Below are 24,107 nucleotides of genomic sequence, written 5' to 3'. Positions count from 1 at the left end.
GTGACCAGCAGTATTGGTGCGAGTAGTAGTAGTAAAAGGAAACTGGTGTTTTTTTTCCTTTTCATAAGATAAGGACTTAAACATTTTAATTCCCTTTACCTCCTCTTGCTTTTTGTATTTTAAATATACATGTATTTTCAACCCAACAAGAAATTATTGCTGTTTAATACAGGCAATATTCATTCAGATTTACCCATTTATGTACCCTGACCATTACTCTCCATTCCTCCTGCATTCCCAGGCTTCCATATGAGATAATTTTTCTTTTTCCTAAAGAAACATTTGTGTTAGTACAGCAGCAAATTCTCCCAGGCTTTGTCCCCCAGAAAATGTCTTTATCTCATATTCATTTCTGAAGGATATTCTAGGTTTCCAGTTATTTTCTCTTCAACACTTTACCAATATCATGCCAGTATCTCCTATCTTCCATGGCTTTTGTTGAAAAGTCAGCTATTGGTATTTTTGTTGCTCCTTTGAAGATGTATTTTTTTTTCCCTCTGACTGCTTTTGTCTTTGATTCTTGGAATTTTCATTCTGATGTATCTATTCTTTGTATCTATGCTACTTGGATTTCATAAAACTTTTAAATCTGTTGTCTGAATTTTAGAAAATTCTTGGCTAGTGGCTCTTAAGATATTGCTTCTGTCCCATTCTCTTTCTTCTCTCCTTCTGAGACTCTAGTTGCATTTATATTAGAACTTTCACTATTTCACATATATCTCACACTCTTCTTTATGTTTTCCATCTTTTTTTTTCCCTCACTCTTTGCACTTCAGTATGGATATTTTCTATTAACCTGTCTTCCTAGTCATGACTTCTCTCTTCTGCTGTATTTAATCTGGAGTTAATCTGTGTAATGCTTAGTTTCAATTATTTTATTTTTCACTCCTGTAACTTCCATTTGACTATTTTTTTATTGGAATATAGTTACTTTACACTGTTGTGTCAGTTTCTGCTGTACAGCAAAGTGAATCAGCTATACATATATATATATATATATATCCCCTCTTTTTTGGATTTCCTTCCCATTTAGGTCACCATAGAGCACAATCCATTTGACTGTTTTTATAAGTTCCAGTTCTCTGGTAAAATTCTCCATATTGTCATCTTTTCTTAAAAATATTAATCAATTATTTAAAAAATCATGTCTGATAAATCCAATACCTGGATCATCTGTGAGACTGTTTATATTGTAAGGTTTTTTTTCTCTTGGATTTTAGTTATGTGGTTCTATTTTCTATCTTGCCTGGTATTGAATGGTGGCTGTTATGTGCAAAAAACTGTAGAGCAGATTTGAGGCTCTGGATGATGTTATATTCCTCTGGAGGGGAGTTACTTTTGCTTTCTGATAGAGTTAGAGGAAGGACAGGTTATATTAATCCAGTGTGGGGTTGTACTGCTTCAAGGTTGGGTTTCAGTCTTCTGTGAGCACCATCTATTTCTGGTTTACTCTGGCTCCCAGAGTCAGGCTCTTGGGGGTCCTAATGGGAAATCTGGGGTGTTTATTAGGGCCTGTTCTTGGTAATCTCAGGACTCACATCTTTTTTTTCCCCAGCTTTTTTAGACTACAGAAAGCTCTGTTCAGCTCCCTAGCTTCTCAGTTCTGTGCTGCTCCTAAATTGGCAAATGCGCAAATGTCTCCAAAGAAAAGCACTGCAGAATACAGGGTTCATCTCGGTGCATCTTTCTTCTCTCAGGGATCTGGCCACTCAAGTCCCAGGTACCTTGTATCTAGCTCTCTGATGCCTTCAAAGAGATGCATTTTTGTATTTTGTCTAGCTTTTACACTTTTTCTTGGTGGGAGAGTTAATCTGCAACAAACCACCCCACCATTACTGGAAGTATACATTTTCATAATGTTATTCAGTGTGCTACTTCTGTAACCTGTACTTCAGTCATTTAGATAAGCAGAACCAAGCAGAAGAGTTTGTTTTTTAGAGATTGTCACCACAATGGATTAATAATGAATGCTTGCCAAGGAGTAAAACCAGGGAGTGGGGGTAGGAAAGGGCAGTCTCACCAAGAGAATGGTGAAACTGATAGAAGACATATTCACAGAATAGAAAACCAATCTTTAGACTGACAATAGAAAAATCAAAGTGAAGAAATTACAAGCAAAAAATGTCGTGTACATACTTAAGTTGTGTATTAAGAGTTATAACAGTATATTTGGACAGAATTCCAGGCTGAAGCAAAAAGATAGTGGGCCATTTTCATCATTCTTCTTCTGTAAAAGAGAAACTACGTGACTTTGAAATTGATCTGCCATTTACTGATATAAGATGGTCAAACAAGTTGGAACTGCAGCTATTACATATTAAAAATGACTTGACTTTTTAAAACGACTTAATATTGTGTGTCAGGTAATAATACTACGTTGGTGGGATTTGCTAACACCCAAAGGTTAGTTGCAAAGAAATAATTCATTTGCTGGAATCTGCCAGAAAATAACCAAAATAATGGACCTTGAGAGGGCAGCCTTTTCTTAATTTATATCTGTTGAAATCATCTTTTCATCCTTCTCTAGGAAAGATGCTGAAATTGGTGTGCATGCAATAAAATCTTAGATCCAGATGAAAAAACTTTTTAACAACTTCAAAACTCCATCATCTTTGTTTACCTTTACTTTATTATTATTTTTTATTTTTTGGCTACGTCACGCAGCTTGTGGGATCTTAGTTCCCTGACCAGGGATCAAACTCTGGGCTCTGGCAGTGAGAGCATAAAGTCCTAACCACTGGACTGCCAGGGGATTCCCCAGATGAAAATTTATAGAAGATTCTGAAACCCAGTTATGTTACTTCATTTCCATAGTTGATTATCCCAGGTTTAAAGAAATACAAATGTAAGTGAGAACAAAAATCTGAAGTTTTCTTATGAAAATATCCCAACAGTACAAAACTTCAGTTTGCAGGACTGCTTCAATCAAGTGACATCTTCATCAGCAACCAGATTTTCAAGTAGGACTTGAAATAAGCAGTACCTTAGTTACAACACAGAAAAGAAAACTTAATATGTTGGGAGCATCATTACCATCAGGGGTACCTTGTGCTGGTGAGGAGACAATAAAAATAGCTGCTCTTCTAAGAAACCTCAGTTGAAAGTGAGCATCTGTTTGTATGACATATATAATGATCATAGGAGTAATCTAGCATCTTGATGTGCTGACAAAATATCATTCCTGCATTATAATGCAAAACTTTAAAACTTGACCTCTAAAACGTTTAATAATAAAATTATATTACTAAGTGAACTCTAAAAATAAAATTTCTGGTTTAGTCATGTGTCTCAGAAGTTCATTCAATAATGGGGATTTTTGGCTTCAGCCAATTACCAATTTTAGCTTGCTATTCTTCAGCACCTCTTATTAAGTGGTAAATTTTTTAGACCTTGCTTGTCTGAAAATGTCTTTATTTTAGCCTCTTGCTTGATAGTTTGACCAAATATAAAATTCTGGGTTGGAAATAATTTTCCCACAGAATATTGAATGTAATATTCTAGCTTCCGAGGTTACTATTGAGAAATCTAAACCTATTCTGTTTCTGATCCTTTTTATCTTTTATCCAACTGACCCTCTTTAGAAGCTCTTCGGATTTTTTCTTTGTTCACAGTGTTCAGAAACGTCACAGTTTCACATATGTAGTCTATTTTCATCTTTTATGATGGGCACTCAGAATCCTTTCAATGCATAAGTTCATGTTTTTTAGTTTGAAGAAATTATCGTTATTTCTTTGATGATTTTTCTCCTCTATTTCCTCTCTCAGGAACTGCTATTAGTTGGATGTTGTGCCCCCCCCCCACCCCGCCCCGTAGGAATTGCCTTCTGCCTCTTGAACTGAGAAATCCGTTAAAACCTAAATGCCAGGTTTTATATTTATCTAAAAATTTTCCTTCTTTGTTGGAAAAACACACAAACCAAAGAAGGAAGACTAGTGGGTGGGGCTGGGTGGAAATATCGGCTGGAGTTGGCCAGTTTCCCTTCCACTGCTCCCTCTTACCACCAAAACAAGCTCTTACACCTGACAGCAGAAAGAGTTGGCTCCATACCAGACAAGCTGGTTTCCATTCTCAGCTTTGCCACTTACCATTGAGTGATCCTGGGCAAGCCACATCAATTTCTAGGTTGGTGTCTCCTCACCTGTAAGAGGAAATGTGAGAAATAATAACGCGTCCAGCCTAATAAAATAATAAGATCTCCTCACATGGTGAAGTGTGAAGGACTTGTGAGAGCAGGGTTTTCGATATCATCCAAGCTTTGTTCAAGACGGAGGAAATCTTATTGCGATAACATTAGAGCTGGTAGTTTTAAGATACTGTGTGTGCGTGTGTGTTTCTCTCTCCTCCAGTGTTTTTCTAGTTTCTGAGAGAGCAGAGTCTCAAATGACAATTCCAGAGACAGGGTTTCAATGTGACAATTTGACAACCTCCTCCCTCAACAGCAGGATTAGAAGGCCCAGGCTGCTTAGAGCACTACCGATGTCACTTGTATGTGAAAAAGCATCAGCTTCTCTCTCAGTTCCGGAGGCCTTGACATTGAGCTCAGGATTCAGGTCTGGTTTCGGCACAAGGGCTTATGTGTCCCTGTTTGAGATCAGAGGCCTGAGGCTGTCATTCTGACTTTAAGGGCATGGCCATTTGGGGCTTTATCTTAGGATAACTGACATGTCTTTTTCATCTCCTCCGCCCACCCTGCCTATCCTTGCTGTCGCTGCCAGAGCCTCAGCTCGGGCCCTCATCATTCCCAGCCTAGATGAAGGTGAAGCTTCCTAATGGTTATTCCTGCTTCCTGTCTCGTCCCTTAGTCCACACTCCATGGTCCAGGCAGTCTCATCTTTCTAAAGCACACGTCTGATGAGTCACTCTCTTATGTAAACCTCAATGGGGGCACTTAACTTTTCCATGTCCTTATCATTTAGTCTTGCCTGGCAGTAATAGCCTATCACGGTTTTATTTTAACCTGACAATTTGTTTTTCTCCATTCTTGCCTTTTTAAAAAATTCATCAAGTTATTTCCTTTGTTTCTTTTTTCTCTCTCTTTACACATTTGGAATGTTTGTGTGCTATTTCTGGTCTTTCAGTGGTTACCTTCAAAGTCTACCATACATATTTAACATAAAGTCTTAAGGTTGAACTACATCTTCCTTCCTCTCCTAGAAGTCACCTCTCTTCCTCCCTCTCTGAACTCACACAGTGCTGTTTAGAATATTTTTTAACTCAGCAAAGACATTTTTGAGTTTATTGATATAGTTACCATTTATTTGCTTCCCATTTTGCCTTGTACATCATACCATCCTGTTGCCATCACTTTCTTCCTTGAATTTTACTCTTTAGAATAGTTCTCCTGGTGGTAAACACTCTCAATTTTGTTTCCTATATATAATTTGCCCTTATTCTTGAACAATACTTTTCGAGTAGTACACAAATCCAAGTTGACAGCTGTTTTCACTCAACCCTTCATGGTCCAAGTTCTGGCTTCTGTTATTCTGTTGAGAAGCTAGTGTCATTCTAACTGTCCTTTTCAAGTGATCTGTCCTCTCTTTCTGGCTGCTTTCAAGGTCTTCTCCTCATCTTGGATGTTTTGTCATTTCACTACAGTATGTCTAGACATGGATTTCTTTTTATTTATCCTGCTCCCTGAAGTTCAGATCCAAGTATCCCAACTGCCTTCTCTGTATCTCCACTCAGCTATCTAACAGCATTTTACACTTGCCATCTCCAAACTTAAGCCCCGGAAGTCCCCCGCCCCAGCATTACTCCTCTTGCTATTTCCCTATATCAGAAAGGTCAACTCTATTTTTGTTTCTCAAATTGAAAAGATTTCACAAGTCCTCCTGGCTTCCCCTCTTGACATTTCACAGTTTATTCTCAACCCCACAGTCATAAGCATCTCTTAAAAACACAAATCAGATCATCTGAGTCCCTATCCAAATCCTCCAATGGCTTCCCATCACCCTTAGAACATGATTCAAACTCCTGGTGTTGGCCCTTCCAGACCTGGTCCCTGCTTGCCTCTCCATCCTCATCCCTTTGCTATTCTTCTGCTCATTCATGATGCTCCTGCCACCTGGCACTCAAACATGTTTCTACCTCTGCCGTTCCCTCCGCCTGGAGTACTCCTCCCCCAGAGCTCCCAGGCTTGTCTGCCACTTCATTCAGGTCTTTGCTCAAAAGTCCCCACCTCAGAAAAGCTTTCTCTAACACTGTATTTGAGATGGAATACACATGCCTTCCCCATTTGTACTATTTGTCTCCTCCACCCTGTTTTAATTTACAACACTCATCATCACTGACATTATGATATATTTATTTATTCACTTGTTGGTATCTGTTACCCATCCCTTCCCTACTGGAATGTACACAAATTGTTAGGCCTTTATCTGTGTTACTCATTGCTGCATCCCTGGTCTAGAATGGTGTCTGGGACATAAATATTTGGTGAATCTCTGGATGAATGATTAAATGAATGGACTTGGCTGGGAAGAGAAAAAAGAGGATAGGACAGATAGAAGAGGGTGCAGAATTGAGGAGGGCTGTTTTAACTGTCTAAGGCCAACTTCTTCAGAATTTCCAGCCACGTGGTTTTACTCTCTCTGCCCACAGCATGTCATGCCTTTTTATGGCATGTAATTCACCTTGTAGTTCGGATATATTTAGACTGTGACCTTCTTGAGAACAGGGACTGTATCTTATCCACCTCCGCACCCCTGGTGCCTAGCCTAGTACCTGCCATATAACAGATGCTCACTCAATGCTTGCTCAGTTGAATTAAACCCATATTGACTCAGCTAACTCTAATTAAAAATGTCTTTAGCCTAATTGTTAGCTGAGTCCCTTTTGCCTAACAACCCAGATTTAAATTTTACTGACAAAAAGCCTAGACGGAATGAAGCCCTTTCCAGTGCAATTTTCCTGATTCAAAGCAACCTGAGAACAAAGTTGAAATGACAATATAGTGATAGGTCCTTAAGGGTAGGGACTAAATATAACTGATCTTTGTAAACACTCCAGTAACTTGGCACTAATGATTACTGAATGTGCTTTGTTAATAAACAAAAGTTGCATGAAGGAATTTTTAAAAGAGCCCTCCTCCCTCTCCCATTTTCTTTCTTTTTTTGGTTTCCTAATTTGCAAATTATCTTCAAGGACAGTATCTAGGACCCATTAAAGCTAGATTTAAAAAAAAATTCTACCTTATTTTAGGAGGAGGCTGGTGGTTCTCAAGCCCAAGAAGGAGAAAGCTATGGGAAGCTCAGTCTGCAGCTAACATGTGCTGGGTGGTTTTGCCCTTTGCATCCTCTGCTCTCCTGATATTGCTGGGAAACCAGGAAGCATGTCAACTGAGGTCCCTTCTGGCATCTCCTGGGTCCTGGAGAGGCCAAGGAGGACCCTGCCTCTCTGTTCTTACTTTTTAAGAAACTTTGCTGGCCTAGGAGCATAGGGGCAGGCTTTGGGTGAAGTCGGGGGTTCTCCTCTCCAAGCGGTCTCCCTTGGTTCCTCCACCAAGGGGGCAAGGCCTTGTGAGTTGAGTGTGTACAGCTTATCTAGGCCCTCAGCCTGAGCTGGGCTGACAGAGAGTGTGGGTGGAGGAAGAAGGAAAGGACTGGAGTGGGAAACGAGTAACATCTGCCCTATAAATCATAGATGTTTGCCAAGTGGAAAAACACCCAACCCTCAGAATGTTTCATTTCGTGCTTCTTGTTTCATGAAAGGGGTCAAATGTAACGTGCCATCTCCATTGGAGCCAGGTGTGAGTTGCTTCCCTCTGTCCTCCACAAACAGGGCTGTGTTTCCCAGTATTTGGCCTGAAGTGTGCTGGGCCCTGAATGCCCAAAGGCAATGGCACACACTGCATCACACATGGCTGCCCTCTTCAAGAGAGTATCTTTGACAAGCCTGGGAAGCTTCCAGCAGTGCCTAGTCCTCTCCTCATTCCCAAGCTCTTCAGGGACTGCACCCTGGGCAGCAGAGCTCCTGTAAGCCACAGCCTGAGCAGGGAGGAACCTCAGGGCCACACGGGCACCCCAATGAGCCCTTGAGGGCAGAGGCTGGCCGGGCTTCTGAGATGTTAGGTGCAGATCCCCGTGGGCAGCCCAGTGCTCCAGCTAGACTCACCCAAGCCTGGCAACACGCTTGGACCAGGATGGGGAAGAAGGGGCCCACCCAGCTCTGAAGGGAACTGCAGGATCCCTCTACCTTTTCCAGTGGGTTCTCAGGTAAGGTTGGCTTCATGCTTAAGCTAAAGTGGCCAGCGCTGGGCCTGCAGGTGGACTCCATCAGCCCGTGTCAGAGGTGGTATGGCTAGCGGTTAGGAGTATACGCTCTCATTTCAAATGACCATGGGGAAGCTACTTAGCCTCTCTGAGGCTCTGTTTCCTCATCTGAAAGTGGGAGGGATCATAGTACCTACCTCATGCTGTTAGGAGGATTATATGAGATGATGTTTGCAATGCAATTAGCAGGGTGCCTGACATTTTAGAGGGGCTTGGGATACAAGGGCATTATGGTTAATCTGAATGAGGAGAGCCTGAATTATAGAGGGATTTATAGTCATCACAGGATGTACGGCAACCACCCTCTACCTATAAAAGCGGTGGTAGACTGGGAGTTGTTGAGCAAGGCTGGAGCCAAGTGGTGGGTCTGTGAGTGAAGTCCTGACTCCTTGGCCTGGGCTCCCATCCAGCAGGACAGCTGTTCAGGAAGCAAGGCTGGTCTGAGCCTCAGCTGGTCTGGCCTAGTGGTGCCATGTGGGACAAGCTATTTAACCCTCCCAACCACCCTGTGAGAGGTATGTATTATCCCATTTTTCAGATGAGAAGATTGAGACTTAGACATGTTGGATTTGTGGCTCGTGGTCACCAAGTGAATATGCACCAGACCTGGGATTTGAATCCCTAGTGTTTGACTTTATAGAATACCTGTCTTTTCTGTTGTTGTTTCTTGCCAGCACTTAGAACTTCCAAATTTTAGGGAATCCCTTACTACATCATTCTCGATGGGCAGAAAGCTCCTTGCCCCTGCCAGTCAGAGTAAGCAACTGGACCCTTCTCCACTGTTCACCAAACACAAACTTCCAAACTCACATGAGGCTGCAAAGCAAGGGGCCACTAAGAACAGGTCTGCGATAGTCCCACGATAGAGGCTGTGTCTGACAGTGGCCTCCTGCCCAGGGGTTTCTTTGTCTTGGCTTCCTGAGTCCCTGGTTCCCACCCAGTCTCCAAGCCTGTGCCTCGAGCTTTCTGCAGCTTTGCCCTAATAGGAATTGCAAAATTCACATGTTCAAGAACAAATTTCTAATTTCACCCCTCCTAAATCTTACTCATTCCCATTCTGTAAGTAGTAACTCCATTCTGCCGGGTGCTCAGGTCAGAAACTCTGCAGTCAACCTTGCTCCCTCTCTCTTTCACATTCACCCCCACCCACGAACAGATCACGTCAGCTTTACCTTCAAATTATAGACCCGATCACCGTCCTTGCCACTGGTCTGAGTCACCACCATTCCTCACCTAGATTATTTCGGTAGCCTCTAAACTGTCCCCCAACAATCTGTTCTCCACACAGAAGCCAGAGGACCCTTTACAGGCACAGAGCTGATCACGTTGCACCTCGCTCAGTCTTCCAGGGGCTTCTATCTCACTCAGAGTAAAAGCCAAACTCTCTACAGCAGACACAAGGTTTCAGGTGACTGGGCCCCTGTCACGTCTTGGGTCCCCTCCCCTTCTACTCTCCCCAGCTCATGCAGACATGTCATGCAGCCCTGCCTGGAAGGACCGGTTGCTCTAAAGTGTAATCCCGCCTTGCCTCAGCATCTTAAATATGATACATATTGAAGATCATATTCCTTTTCCTAGAATGACTTTCCCTTGTGTGTTGCAACTGGACTCCTACCACGTCCAACAAACTTCTCATTCCCCAAAGTTCAGTCAAATGCTTCCTCTCTGAAAGCTCGAGTGAGGATGGTTTGGTTCCTCAGTACTCTTTCTTCACCACCAAGTAGCTCTGCCTGCTCCAAAAGGTACAAACCCAGCCCTCAAACCTAGTCTTTGCTTAGGAAACTCACTTCCCCTGCTTCACAGATGGGGAAGACTTGATCAGGGCTGGTTATCGGTAATCGTGTTGCTGTCACATCCTCCTGCCTCCCCACCAGCAGCAGTTTCTCTTTTCTCAATTCCAGGAGCATTTGGTACACACCTTTACTGGAAAACATAATTTCTGGCTTGCCAATCTATCTTCTTCTAGCCCAGCAGGTCCACAAGTTAAGTGTCAAAGTTGGCTCTGTACCTTCAGTGCCTTGCACGATTCTTGACACACAGATGTTCAATAAATGTTTAAAGAAAAAATAATTCCAAAAGGACTTAAGCGGAGTTGTATAAATAACTGCGAGCATTAGAATTTGATTTATAAAGTGTCATTAAATACACTATTTCACAGCATATCGATTGTCTATGTGAGCTAAAATCATTCGTAGGGTTCAAATTAGAATTTTTCTAGGTCTATCTTTTGGTATGAGATGTTTTTCATCTTCTAATAAGTCTTACCTATTAGTTCAAAGCCTTTAAAGGAAGGGAGGTCATATTAGGAAAGAAATGGAAAAGTCTTTTTTAGGCAATATTTGTCTTCTGTTTGGCAAACGTTTCATCACTGACTTGGTTTCGGTGGGGCATGAGCCGAGGGGTGGGCGGAACCCTGTGCTGAGGCTGCTGTAGGTCCCAGCAATTTCTTAGTAACAGGCTTTCCTAAGCAGCCAAGAGCTGTGGCATCTGTCCGTTAATCAATGTCAGGGTGTTTTGAAAAACTTAAGCAAGAGGTTTCACTATATCTCAAGCCTCCCAGGCTTCAAACAGCTGAGATTAAAAAAAAAAATTTTTTTTTTGAGATTATCACTCTGTGGTGGCATACATTTCTGGCTACTTATTGCTGAACTGTTTCAAAATACTGTGCCCATGCTAATTTGTTTTGGAGTCATCCAAAGTTCTGATGAGTACTTTTGAAAGATATTTCCAGGGGACTCCCTTAACCTCTCCCTAAATAACATTCATTTTGTGTATCTCATGGGCTCCTTGATACTGGTGGATGACTGATACTAGACTTTCAGAAGGGACAGCCACTCCTGGGATCTTGGTGGGTGCCCCTGTTGGCCCACCCTGGCTCATGGACAATGCGATCTCAGGGCCTGAAAAGGACTGCATGAGAGGACTGTTTTATGGGTCTCAGTGAAATGGGTGTACTTTCTCAAGTTCAAGGCTAGTCTTCCTACTTGTGCTTTGGATCTCATATCCCTTCCTTCTTCAGGTATCTCTGCCTTATCAAATAGCTCCTTTCCCCCTTACCTTCAAAATCTACTTCCTTGTGAAATTCAATTTGAATGTCTGGTTCTTGAAGAATCTTTCTGGATTATCTTCTCCCCTCCCAAACCTATCCTAAGCTTGATGAGATGCTCCTCCTACTCTGCCCTTATAATATGGAGTGCATTCCTCTCTTAGAGTATTTGTCACAATATTAAGCAGGCCGATCCCTGTTTGGGGATGGAGATTTTATTTTGATTTCTGTACACTTGAAGCTTACTAGAGCTTCTGGAAACAGCAGGTAAAAGTTCAATAAATGTGTGTGCTATATAATAACCATATTAATTATCTCATGAATCACATGCAAATTTTCTAGTCCAGGTTCCTCATTTTATAGAAAACACACCGAGGTCCAGAGAAGTTGAATAACTTGACTTAAGGCCCTACAATCATTCAGAGGAAGACAATAGACTACAATTTTGGACTCCTGACTAATCGAAGATCCCTGTTCCTCCCAATAGGCCCTTCTGATATTCTGTGCACCAGCTGCACTGCATATTTCCCACATTTGCATAAAAAGGACACAATACATGACATATCCCTTTTCTAATGTTTAGTCTTTTCTTAGTGTATAGGCTTTGATAAAGTTTTTGCTGCAAGAAAACTCCAAATCAAGAGAAATGGACCCTTAAATGGGGTAGCCTGATCTGGTGGAGAGTACTGAGGTCTGAGAAATGGGTGCTTATTTGACAGATATATAAGTTGTGAAGTGGGTTAAAAGATGACTACCATACTATGTCCTTAAACGTCTGACAAGCTAGTAGGGGACGTAAAGCCATGTTCACACATAAATGTAAGGTAATATGTGATAAATCGTAAGAAAGTTAAGAATAAGAACAATGGATGTACAAATGTGGAAGAAATCACTCGAAGTTAGGGAAGTTAGGGATGTCAGGGAAGGTTCTGTAAAAGTTTCATTGTGTGAGAACACAAAAAAATGAGTAGAATTTTGATAGAAGTGGATAAAGGCCTTTCAGGTGGGAAGAGCAAGGCTTTAAAGCTAAAATTTCTAGAGGAATTTACAAAGAATGTCAATAAAAATATCCATCCATCCATCCATCCATCTTCTACTTATTCCTGGAATGGCAAATGGCAGAGTGAGGAGCAAATCTCTTTCCCATAAGGAATAACATAGACAAACTTTCTAGAAATTGAGCAAACGCATACAACAAGTCAAGAAGCATTTATTCAAGAAAAATTACTGACCTTTGGGTAAGAACAGTGTGTCTGCAGTATTTCAGCCTAGGGCTGCTCCCATGTCCTTCCAGCTCCATCAGCATGGCAGTTCTCCCAGGCAGGACAAGCTGGAGTGGAGCGAGTGCAGAAAAATTCCATTCTCCTGGGCATTGTTAGAAATAGCAATCTCAGTGGCAAAAGAACTGGAAAGATCAATGCAGCTAGCCTGAGGTGTTGGTTCTGGTTGGGACCAGCAACGGTTGGCAGACTGGCCAGAAATTTAACAGGGAGATAGGTCCATGGAATGACACAAACATGGTGCACCTTGCCACATGTCCCTGGTGGTTTGGAAGGCTGCAAGCAAGAGCAAGGCAGAATATATATTCAGGGGAGACTAGAGAGAGCCCTAGCTATCTGTATACATTCCTGGCTGAATGTGAGGCCTTGGACCCAGGCAGTTATCACCAGTGAGGGCCCAAGGTAAAGTAAAAGCTACATGAACTTGTAAGATGCACACAGTTTGAATGTGTTCCACAACCTACATACAGATCCACTGGCAAAGGGTGGAAGCCCTTACTGGCTAAAGATATTTGAGCACAACTTCTGACAAATCACTGGCTGATCACTAAGCTATGCTGATGCAGGGCTTACTCCTAGGAAGACGTATTTAAAAATATAAATAAGATTTAAAACATACAACACTGAGCAGAGATATCAGTGGTCATACACCCCAGGAAAGGTGATCTCTATAGAATTAGTCCAGGGAAATCACTAAACAAAAAAACAGAAAAATGGCAGTAGCAACAATCACCACCTCCCTGGGCGAAGGAGATCAGATCAGAATCCAGAGTTGCTACAATATTACCTAAAATGTCCAGTTTTCAATTAAGAAATATAAGATATGCAAAGAAACAGGAGAGGGACCTGTTTTCAGGGGGAAAAAGTAGCTAATAAATACTGTCTCTTGTCCATGACCTCCATCCACTAGATGCCAGTAGCACCATCCCCCCACCCCCCCAGGTCATGACAATCAAACATGTCTTCAGACATTGGGGGATGCAGGGCAAAATTATCCCTTTATTGAGAACCACTGCTCTAAAGCAACAGTAATCAACATAATGTGGTATTGGCATAAGGAAAGACATAGATCAAGGAACAAAATTAAGAATCCAGAAATAAAACCTTACATTTATGATCAATTGATATTTTGCAAATGTGCCATAGCAATTTGATAGGGAAAGGACAGCCTTTTCAACAAATATCAATAGTACTGGGATAATTAGATACCTACATGCAAAAATGACTTTAGACATTTATCATACATGAGAAATTAATTCAAAATGAATCATACACCTAAATGTAAGAGCTAAAACTATAAAACTTTTAGAAGAAAACATAGGTCTAAAGTCTTTGTGACCCTGGATTAGGCAAAGAAAGGAAAATCCATAAAAGAAAATATTGTTAAATTACTTTATCAAAATCAGAGTATTTTGCATTCAAAATAGAGCATTAAAAAATATTGTAAGATGACAAACCCAGAATCTTAGAGAAAATAAATACAGAATATATAAAGAACTCTTACAACTCAGTAAGACAGTCCACTTTTTTTTTAAATGGGCAAAATATTTGAATAGACATTTTACCAAAGACATATGCACAGCTAATAGCATAGACTCAACATCATCAGTCATTAGGGAAATGCAGATGAAAGCCGTATTCAGATACAACTTCACATCCACTAGAATGGCTATAGAAAAGACAGTAACAAATGTTGGTGGGGATGTGGAGAAGCTGGTACTCTCTCCCTTGTACATTGCTGGTGCGTATGTAAAATCAGTCACTTTGAAAGACAGTATGGAAATTTCTTTAAAAGTTACACATAACTTTGCCACATTATCCAGCATTTCCAACCCCTAGGTAGGTACATACACAAGAGAAATGAAAACATATGTCAACACAAAGACTTGTATGAAAGGTTCATAACAGCATTGTTCACAATAGCCAAAAAGTGGAAACCAAAATGTCTATTAATTGATGAATGGATAAACAAAATATGTTATATCCATAGAAGTGAAATATTTTCAGCAATAAAAAGGAACATACTCTTGATACTTGCTACAGCACAGATACAGCTTGAAAACCCTATGTTAGGTTAAAGAAGCCAGATGCAAAAGACTGTATACATAGGATGCCATTTATATGAAATGTCAAGAAAAGGCAAATCTATAAGACAAAAGGCAGGTTGCCAAGGACTGGGACAGGAACAGAAACCATCTGCCAATGGGCATGCAGGATCTTTGTGGATTGTGGGAGGGTTGTGTAGCTCTATAAGCTTATTAAACATCACCGATATTCCCACTTACCATGGGAAAGTTTTATTTTATGTAAATCATACCTCAATAAAGTTAATTTTAAAAAGCAAATGGCAAAAAGTAATTCTCTTATATCCTTGCCAAAGATAATTGCTGTTAACTTTCAGTGTATTTGTTGGTGTTGTGTATGTGTTTTAACAAAAAGTAACTTCTACTGTACAGTTTTTAAACTGATTAGTTCATATATATTAATATATTTGCATGTCACTAATAACAATAACAAAACTGGGGCTTCCCTGGTGGCGCAGTGGTTGAGAATCTGCCTGCTAATGCCGGGGACACGGGTTCGAGCCCTGGTCTGGGAGGATCCCACATGCCGCGGACCAACTAGGCCCATGAGCCACAACTACTGAGCCTGCGCGTCTGGAGCCTGTGCTCTGCAACGAGAGGCCACGATAGTGAGAAGCCCGCGCACCGCGATGGAGAGTGGGCCCCACTTGCCACAACTAGAGAAAGCCCTTGCACAGAAACGAAGACCCAACACAGCAAAAATAAATTAATTAAGTCCTACGCCCCAACATCTTCTAAAAATAAATAAATAAATAAATAAAATTTAAAAATAAAAAAAATAACAAAACTGCATGAGACACTTCATGAAATCATGAATGATGAAACTGCAAAACCACTTCAGAGATCATCTAATGCCTTCACTTTATGCCCTTTTGTTTCAATTTCCTTATGTATAAAACAGGAGGTAGAACCACATAGTTTTCTTGGTTCTTTACTGCCTTTCCCCTCTTTATTAATTCTTTTCTATTTCGTTCAGAATTTTTACTCCAATCTGCTGCTAATGAAAATAATTTAAAAACAGCAACTATTTGCTGTTTGTGAGCTTATTTCAGTCCAGGTACATGGATTTTTTCTTATTTAGTTCTCCTAAAAAATCGGTATTATCTTCCTTTTACAGACAAAAAATTAAGATTTTCTTCGGGTTAAGAAATTGAAATTTTCTTGAGGGAAGGAGAGAATGGAGAATTATTGCTTAATGGTTACAGAGGTTGTTTGCAGTGATGAAAAAGTTTTGGAAATAGATAGTGGTGATGGTTGCACAACATTGTTAATGTAATTATTAATGCCACTGGGTTGTACACAAATATGGTTAAAATAGCAAATTTTAAGTTATATTTTATCACACAAAAAATTTAAGATATTTGTTAGGTCTGCTAACAAGGTACAGTCTCTCACCATCTGAACCCACAATCATTTTTTTTTTACAGCCTTACTGAGATACAATTGGCATAACATGATGTAAATTGAAGGTGTATGTGATTTGATATATGTATGTATTATACAATGATTACAGTAAGGTTAGTTAACACATTCATCACCTCACATACATTTTTTGGAGTGTGTATGGTGAGAACATTTAATACCTACTCTCTTAGCAACTTTCTAGTATACCATAGTGTTAACTATAGCCATTATGCTGCACATTGCATCCCTAGAACTTATCTTACAAATGGAAGTTTGTACCCTTTGACCAACATCTCCCCAACTTCCCCACCCACCAGCCCCTGGCAATCACCAATCTACTGTTTCTATGAACCCATACTCTTAACATGATTGCTATTTGCATGTTGACAGTGTTTTGTAACCCAATAAAATAATGATGAAAATTTCAGATAACTGGCAGACAGAGGCCCAGATTTTATCACATTATAGTCACTCAGAGATCTTATTCTTTTATCTGGTCCTGTTTTAGTTGATTCTGAAAAGATAAGTCCATAATTTTGATACATCTATAATTTAAATTTCCTAGTTTAAAATTTTGATCAAGTTAAAATCTACTGTGCCAGGAAGAAGTAGACCTCAATGATGTAAATTGGTTGTTATTTTGGGCTTTACTACTACCCTATTTGATGCTCCATGGGTACAGAGTTTTAAATATACTGTGCTTTACAGTATCAATAGATTAAACCAGTATCTATAGTTTAGCTGATCCTATTCCTCAAGCCCCTTAAGCCTATTTTTGCTCAAGAATCACTTAAGAATTCTTAGGGTCAGGTCAGATTTTAATGTGACAGAATGAGATCCAGTGATTAAGGCCATTTTAAAAAAATATTTATTTACTTATTATTTATTTGGCTGCACCGGGTGTTATTTGCGGCACTCAGGCTCCTTAGTTGCAGCATAAGATCTCTTAATTGCGGCATGCACGTGGGATCTAGTTCCCTGGCCAGGGATCGAACCTGGGTCCCCTGCATTGGGAGTGCAGAGTCCTATCCACTGTGCTACCAGGGAAGTCCCAAGGCAATTTTTAAGCTTGATGGTCTCAGAAGTTGGACTAGACTAGGTCTTAGAGATAACAGGCACAGTCATACTATAAGATTGTCGCACAGGCCTATAGTTTGTTTTCTTAAAATCAGATGGCATGAAAATTACCCTTTAAGTAATCTCTTCATCTTTCTATAACATCAAGGAATGTGAAGATTAGCTGACCCAAAAGAAATACTGTCTTAACGTGGGAGACTGAAGATTACCAGTAAAAGCCAAAGTTGTTCTGAAAATAGGAAGATTGAACTGTATTGTCATCCTGGGTACAAATGAAAGCTAAACAGACTTTTCACTTAAAGAACATCTTTATTTAATCTTTAATATACAATTTACCTTTAATTTATAAAAATTACATATGGAGGACATAAATGGAAATCAGTTCAGGAGCGGCCAGTGGGTACCGATTTAGGAGGTTATACTTGCCCCTCTTATTAGTTTAGGGAAAAGTTATACCACTGAATTTGAGACCAGTAAGATTGAGGAACGGCATTTCAACTTCCAAATCCAGTATTAAAATTAGGGATGCTTTATTCAGTTAATCCAAACAAAAACTAATTTCTGTTTTCTAAAAAATAACTTTTCCCAAGAAGAGCTGAGCTTATCTCCATGGAGTTTTCTGGTATGCCATTTGCAGTAGAATTCTGTAGCATTCAAATTGTTTAAAATCCTCTGCATATTAACATATATGTATGTGGGTGTGTTTGTGTACTCACACTTAACGTTCACACTGAGCTGAAGCCATCTGTATAGTACACTGGACCTAGAAAGGTAGCTCATTTATAACACATGCTCCCCTATCACTCTGAGTACAGGCTTCCCCTCCTCTGGAATTTCCAAATGCAGTGAAATATTTGATAAACTTCTTTGTGAAAAAGCTATTATCAGGATGATTGGTGCATTGCAATGTACATACATACATACTAGCAATATGGTGTCGTGTAATTTCATGAGTTCTGCTGTGCTCAAAGTTTAAAATGGATTAGTTGTTAAACAGTTAAAAGGCTAAGGCTGAGGATGCTTTAATTTAAATATGATGCACACTGACATTCTGAAATAATGCTATTGACTTGAAAAGAATTTGAGGCAAGTGCAAGAAGAGGAAGGGGAACTCTTCTTTTGGATACATTTTTTCTCTGCACTCCTCAGATTTAGGCTGTTGTAGAGGTAATAAGGGCAGTACCTTTCTGCACTCTAAAAAAGTAACAGTGGTTGCCAAATGGCAACTGAGGCACATAACCCATTTTTCCTGTTGCTTAAAAGTTTTCCAAGAGATTGGCTTCTTTAGCACAAAGGTCAGAAATTCTATCATATTCTTGTCATAGGGCTCTACGAGTATTCAAGTGGAGGAATTTTTGCAGCTCCAGCAATCCAGAGTCGTTGGTCCAAAGGTCAATGAGCAGGCAGAACTTGGAGCAAATATACTATTTTGACACCACAGAGACCCTTCCTTTTACACAGAGACTCTGAAATTGTGGCATTAAATGACAAGGCAAGGATAAGGGCTGATAGCATACCCCATGAACAAAAAAATGCCTCTTTCAAGATAGTTGTACCATATTGAAACCTGAACAGACTCCAGTAGAGTATAGCTGTTTTCAAGACAACAAAATATATAGCTTTAGGTTACACAAATACATACAATCATACATACACACATCTTTTTTTTGCTCTAAAAATGAATTATGTACTCAAAACACAGATAAAAGATGCATATCAAAGAATATAGGGTCTTATACAAATTTAAATTTGGATCAAGGGTTAACAACTATGATCCATGGGCCAAATCTAGCCCTCCATGTTTTTGTAAATAAAGTTTTATTGGAACACAGCCACACCCCTTCCTTTATATATTGTCTATACTTGTTTTCACAGTTCAACAGCAGAACTGAGTAGTAAAGATAGAGACTGCATGGCTCACAAAGCCTAAAATATTTATCATCTAGCCCTCTGGAGGAAGCTTGCTGATCCATTATAGATCACAAAGAGTGTGATCTGAACGAGCTGAAAGAACAGAAAATCATCTTCACCAATGTTCCTAAACCAAGTAAGTGCATTAAAATATCTCCAGATCATATTTGGTTCCTCAAATATTCTACTTAGAATTTGTGCAGCCAAAACGCGTTAACAACCATGTTTGTTAATTAGCAGACAGAGACAGTCTGCGTACAACTGTATTTATGTATGTATCTACATAAAGAGTGGATAAGATATGAGCTAGCCAATTTGAGGGTAAGGAAACCTAAAGAAAAATAAGAACTCAAAATACCAATACTAGGAACTGTTATTAGCAACTCATAAATATTTCAGTATATTTTTCTTTATATTTAACAGCATGGGACCATTACTAGGAACCATAGCAGAGCATGAACAATTCACAACTGCAAATTTTACCCATGAATTATGTGACAAAATTTTTGAATATAAAATAATCAGCATTTCTATAAAACATTAACTTTTAATTATGTAATTAAAGTGATAATAGCAAAATAAGAATGTTTTTATTTCTAAAGTAGATATTTTAGTTAAAGTTGCATCAGAAATCAAGTATTTCTTTGACATTTTCCGAGACTTTAGTTATTAACTACAATTATAGCTGTTAGTATTATATAGTAACACATTGTTTAAAATATATTATAAACCATTTCTTTCCTTATTTAATTTAAATGAAATACAAAATTAAGGATTTTGTAACATGAATCATACTGGAAAACACTTAAAATGGTATGAACAACTCTTATACAGAAAATGCCACTGGAATCACAAAAAGTTCTAATACTTGAAAGTACCTAGCACAACGCTTGGCACATATTAGGTACCCTGTGTTTATTCACTCACCCTCTCATTCACTCACTCATTCATTCAAAGAAATCCAGGCCTAAGGAGAAACTCCATGATGAGAATGGCAAGCACGACCTTTTAGCAACAAATTTGTAGTTTTGACAAAGACTTTGGCAATGGAGAATGGAGATGAGAAGTTAATGATCAAAACTGCTTGGTTAAAATCTACCAAGTGAAGCCCTGGGTTGTCCTAGAGGACATAATAGAGAATCAGGGTCAATATTCCACAGAAGGAATATATTCCTTCAATATCCAGGTTTTGCTTTTACATATAAACATCTGCTCAAAGACAAGAATAAGTTGGTGTCAGAGAGACATAAAACAGCACATCTGTGCAACCCACAAGAAACTAAGAACCCTGTGACTGGGTACTTACTTTTCTGCACCAAGACTTCTTTTTGATTGGGACCACATTCTCTTGGTTTTAACAACTTTATACTGGTTTGAACCAAAAAGTATGATCCTAAAATTCTAAAAGAAAAATAAATATAGAAGGTAGAGGGGGTGTTCAGCATCTCTATTCTTTTTTCTCATATACCAAATGATCTATCTACTCTGCACATTTGTGCCAAAGGCACGAAGTAATGTGTCTGCTTTTGAGGAGGCACCTGGAAAGGAGCATTTCTGGGCTCTTTGCAGGAGGTCTTATAAATGTAATGAGTATTTAACCTGAGTAATAAGGTCTACAAAATGCAAAGGACTGTAAAGGACAGAACAAAGTAAAGTATGTTCTTGGAAACTAGCAGAATATGGGATACTATGGAATAAGAATGGATCTTGGAGAAAATAATTTTTTTAATCTATAACAAAAATAAAACATGACACTGGCAAGTCATTTGTAGCTGACTTAAATTTAATTGCCTTTGGTATTCAGAGAAGAAGAAACAACAAAAAAAGGAAGCATACTCATAAGCGCTAGTCTTCTCACAAGGAAGGTAGAGAGATGATGAAGACGACTCTTCCTTTGTCCCCCTCAAGCTTTTTGCTTGTACCAGAACTGGCCATGCCTGTACACTTCTCTGCCTTTTCCCGAGCTCCAGTCATCCGAGAAACATAGAGCACTTGGGGCGGGGGTTCTATCTTTTCATTCCTTGAAAAGTTCTTGGGGAACCAAGAAGGCCCCTTTACTCAGCATTCTTCTAAACGAAGTGAGGGAGGGTTCATGGCCATTTCTACAGCTGTTCTGGGTCTTTTGCCAAGTCAAGTTTTTCATTCTTTTTAGTGACCCATAAGCGGGCTTCTGCTATTTTCAGGAGAAAAGCTAACATTTTTTGAGAACCAAATACTTTCCCCTTTCTCTTCTAAAGTTAGTCATCTACACTTCTCATTTAAAAATTTTAATTTTTTCAACTAGTAAAAGGTATTATAGTCTCAAAATATGTACTAATATTTAACTCTCCTAAAGATTTAAATAATGCAACGGGCTCTACATCCTTACTTTCTATGTATACTGAAAATCTTGAGGTGTTTATCATTTATGGATCATTTGCTGAACTGTGAGGACTGCTTCACTATGTGTGATATATAAGATGATCACCCTTAAAAAATATTTAATTATATTAATTTATTAAATCTTTTTCCAATTTAAATCTATCACATGCTAATAAAAGAGTAAACAAAATAAGGAAATAAGCCTTCAGAACTCTAAGGTGGGCTTCCTGCACACTGTTTCATGAAATCTTCAAATTCAGAGTAAATACTAGACTAATAATACTACTCCCAACTATTACTGTCAATGGAAGCTGTCTGTATTAAAGGTAAGGAAGAAAAAGTGTCTTGCACTGTGACATAAATTTAAGGGACAGAAAATTTATTAAGTCTTAGATATTTATCTTACAGTTCTTGATAAAATTTAAGTTATTCCCCTCTCAATATAGAGAAATCATAATTTCTTTAAAAAGAAATATCATTGCAAAATCTATTGATGGTAAGAGAAAGCCCCTTAGATATATCCCATGTTTAGTGTAATATAATTAATTATACCACACTTAATCACTAAAAATTATTTTGAAGCTATTCTGATCAATTCTTTGAATTTCTGTAAATACCCTTGGAGAAAAAAAAGTTGAATTTATTTTTTACATAAAATATTTGTGAAAAGCTCCCTCATCTAATGGGATAATAAAGGATCCCCTGTCCCAAAAATAGTTAAGGAAGTTTCACTATATTTTGTTTTTGATTTAGTAAATTGTAAAAGTAATTTGCCTCATCAAGGTAAATTCAGAGCTGCATGACAGTATAGTGAATTTTGCCAAGTCACATAAAGAGAGTTGTAAATCGAGGGATTCTACTAAATTTATAATGAGGTTAAAGTAGATAAAATTTACTTGGTAGATTTGCTGCTTTGGAAAAATAATCTCCTACCAACAAAACCAAGGCTTTCTCTTAGGGCAGGTTTCAAGGCAACAAACTGCAGCATTTTCCCCACTTTTTGTCATGCTACCAACACTAGACTGAACAACATGCACAAAATCCCAAACCCAGGCTCGTAAGCAGTGGTTATGATAAATAGCAGTTTCAACAATTCCATATGGAGACAAAGACTTGAAGAGTATTCTTTGTGAGATCATGCCTCCAGAGAAAACAAATTTAATCAAGGAATTTCAATGGAATAGATAGACTGAGATTTGAAATGGTTGCCAGTCTGGTCATCTAATATGAAACTTGAAAATTCAGACAGGGATAGGTATTCTGTTTCCTTTTTGAGTCTTCTTGCTGCTGATGCAGTTACACTGTTCTTTTGTTCTTATTTATTTTAATTCATTCCGTTATTAAAAATGGAGAAAAAAGGGATAAACAATGTGTAAATATTTTGACTTGAGAGCTGCTCCACTTTGGGAGGAAACAAATATATAATTGGTTCCAAAGGCCATCTCCAACTCCTGCAAGGTGCTCCACATTCTTGGCTTATTCTCAGGAAATCTAGCCTCCAGATTCCAGGACTCTAAAAGCAATAAGCACTAACAGGCATAATTTCTCATGTGACCATCTTGTTAAGAATCAAAGCACATCAGGTCTCTGTCCTACACACACCAGAATATGTTTTGGTCAGGTATAAAATGGAATCATTTCAAAGTTGAAACATCTACAAGTTGAAAAGTCTTGCGGGGAATAGTCACGTTTCACCCTGCCATGTTGATTTAAGAGGTCCAGGTTTTCAAAAGGCCCCTCTCCAGACTAATTTCTGTAGTGGTCCATGTAAACAAAACACAGGTGAGAATGGTCTTTCTGGAGCTGCTTTCATCGAACAGCAGGATTTCTTGAAAGTGTGGTGTTGGCTAAATGTAACACAGGCAGAGGGTGAGCCTCTGTATTAAATACCCAGTGGTCTAAAGGTAAAAGGTCATCACTGGAGAACAGAAGATACAAGTATCTGAAAATAAAAGGGGAAAATGAGTTTCAATTAGAATTCAACAAGAAGATCAAGTGATCTCAGTTATAATGGCAGAGGACACCCATGACCTATTTTGAGCACCAGAAAATGAACCTCATCCATTCAAATGATTAGAAACACAAAATATTCCAGAAGAGTGCATAAGAAAATCCAGTAAGATGAACTAGACCTTTGTAATAAGGCAGTTAAAAAGCAAATCCCATATACCTGCCTGAAACACATAAAACAACAAACTGTAAAATGGCATAAAACAAACCAATTCAGAATTTTTTAGAGACCATCTTTTAAAAATCAGATATAATATCAATCATTTGTTTTGGCAGCTTAGAGACCTCATAGTATAACTAGAAATTAATTAATCTATATTTATTAATAAACACTGAAGGAACAAGTAAAGCACATTATTTGGACACAGCAAGGACTTTCACATACTCCTAATACATTAGTTTTTGCAGTTCTTAGAGCAGGTGCTGAAAACTTAATTAAAGGTTTCAGAAACACTATGGATTTACAGGAGGTTTAATAATTAGTCTCTCTTAATAGGTAATAGCATTGTTTTTTCGGGTTTTTTTTGGCTGCACTGGGTCTTTGTTGCTGTGCACGGGCTTTCTCTGGTTGTGGCGAGCAGGGGCTGCTCTTTGTTGCGGTGTATGGGCTTCTCATTGCAGTGGCTTCTCTTTTTGTGGAGCATGGGCTCTAGGTGTGCAGGCT

At 39.0% G+C, this 24,107-nt stretch overlaps 1 protein-coding gene across 1 annotated transcript in view; it reads right to left on the bottom strand.

Moving 5' to 3' along the window:
- Window positions 1-17,473: 17,473 nt before the first annotated feature.
- Window positions 17,474-24,107, bottom strand: part of MAN1A2 (mannosidase alpha class 1A member 2) — a 143,542-nt gene continuing 136,908 nt past the window's right edge. Inside the window, exon 13 of the mRNA XM_060090358.1 lies at window positions 17,474-23,375. Coding sequence (XP_059946341.1) covers window positions 23,243-23,375 — 133 coding nt within the window. The 3' untranslated portion in view covers window positions 17,474-23,242. The remainder of the gene's footprint in view (window positions 23,376-24,107) is intronic.

This window comes from Mesoplodon densirostris, chromosome 2 (genome assembly GCF_025265405.1).
Source record: "Mesoplodon densirostris isolate mMesDen1 chromosome 2, mMesDen1 primary haplotype, whole genome shotgun sequence".
In the NCBI taxonomy this organism is placed as follows: Eukaryota; Metazoa; Chordata; class Mammalia; order Artiodactyla; family Ziphiidae; genus Mesoplodon; species Mesoplodon densirostris.
This window is presented reverse-complemented; position numbering and strand designations above follow the sequence as displayed.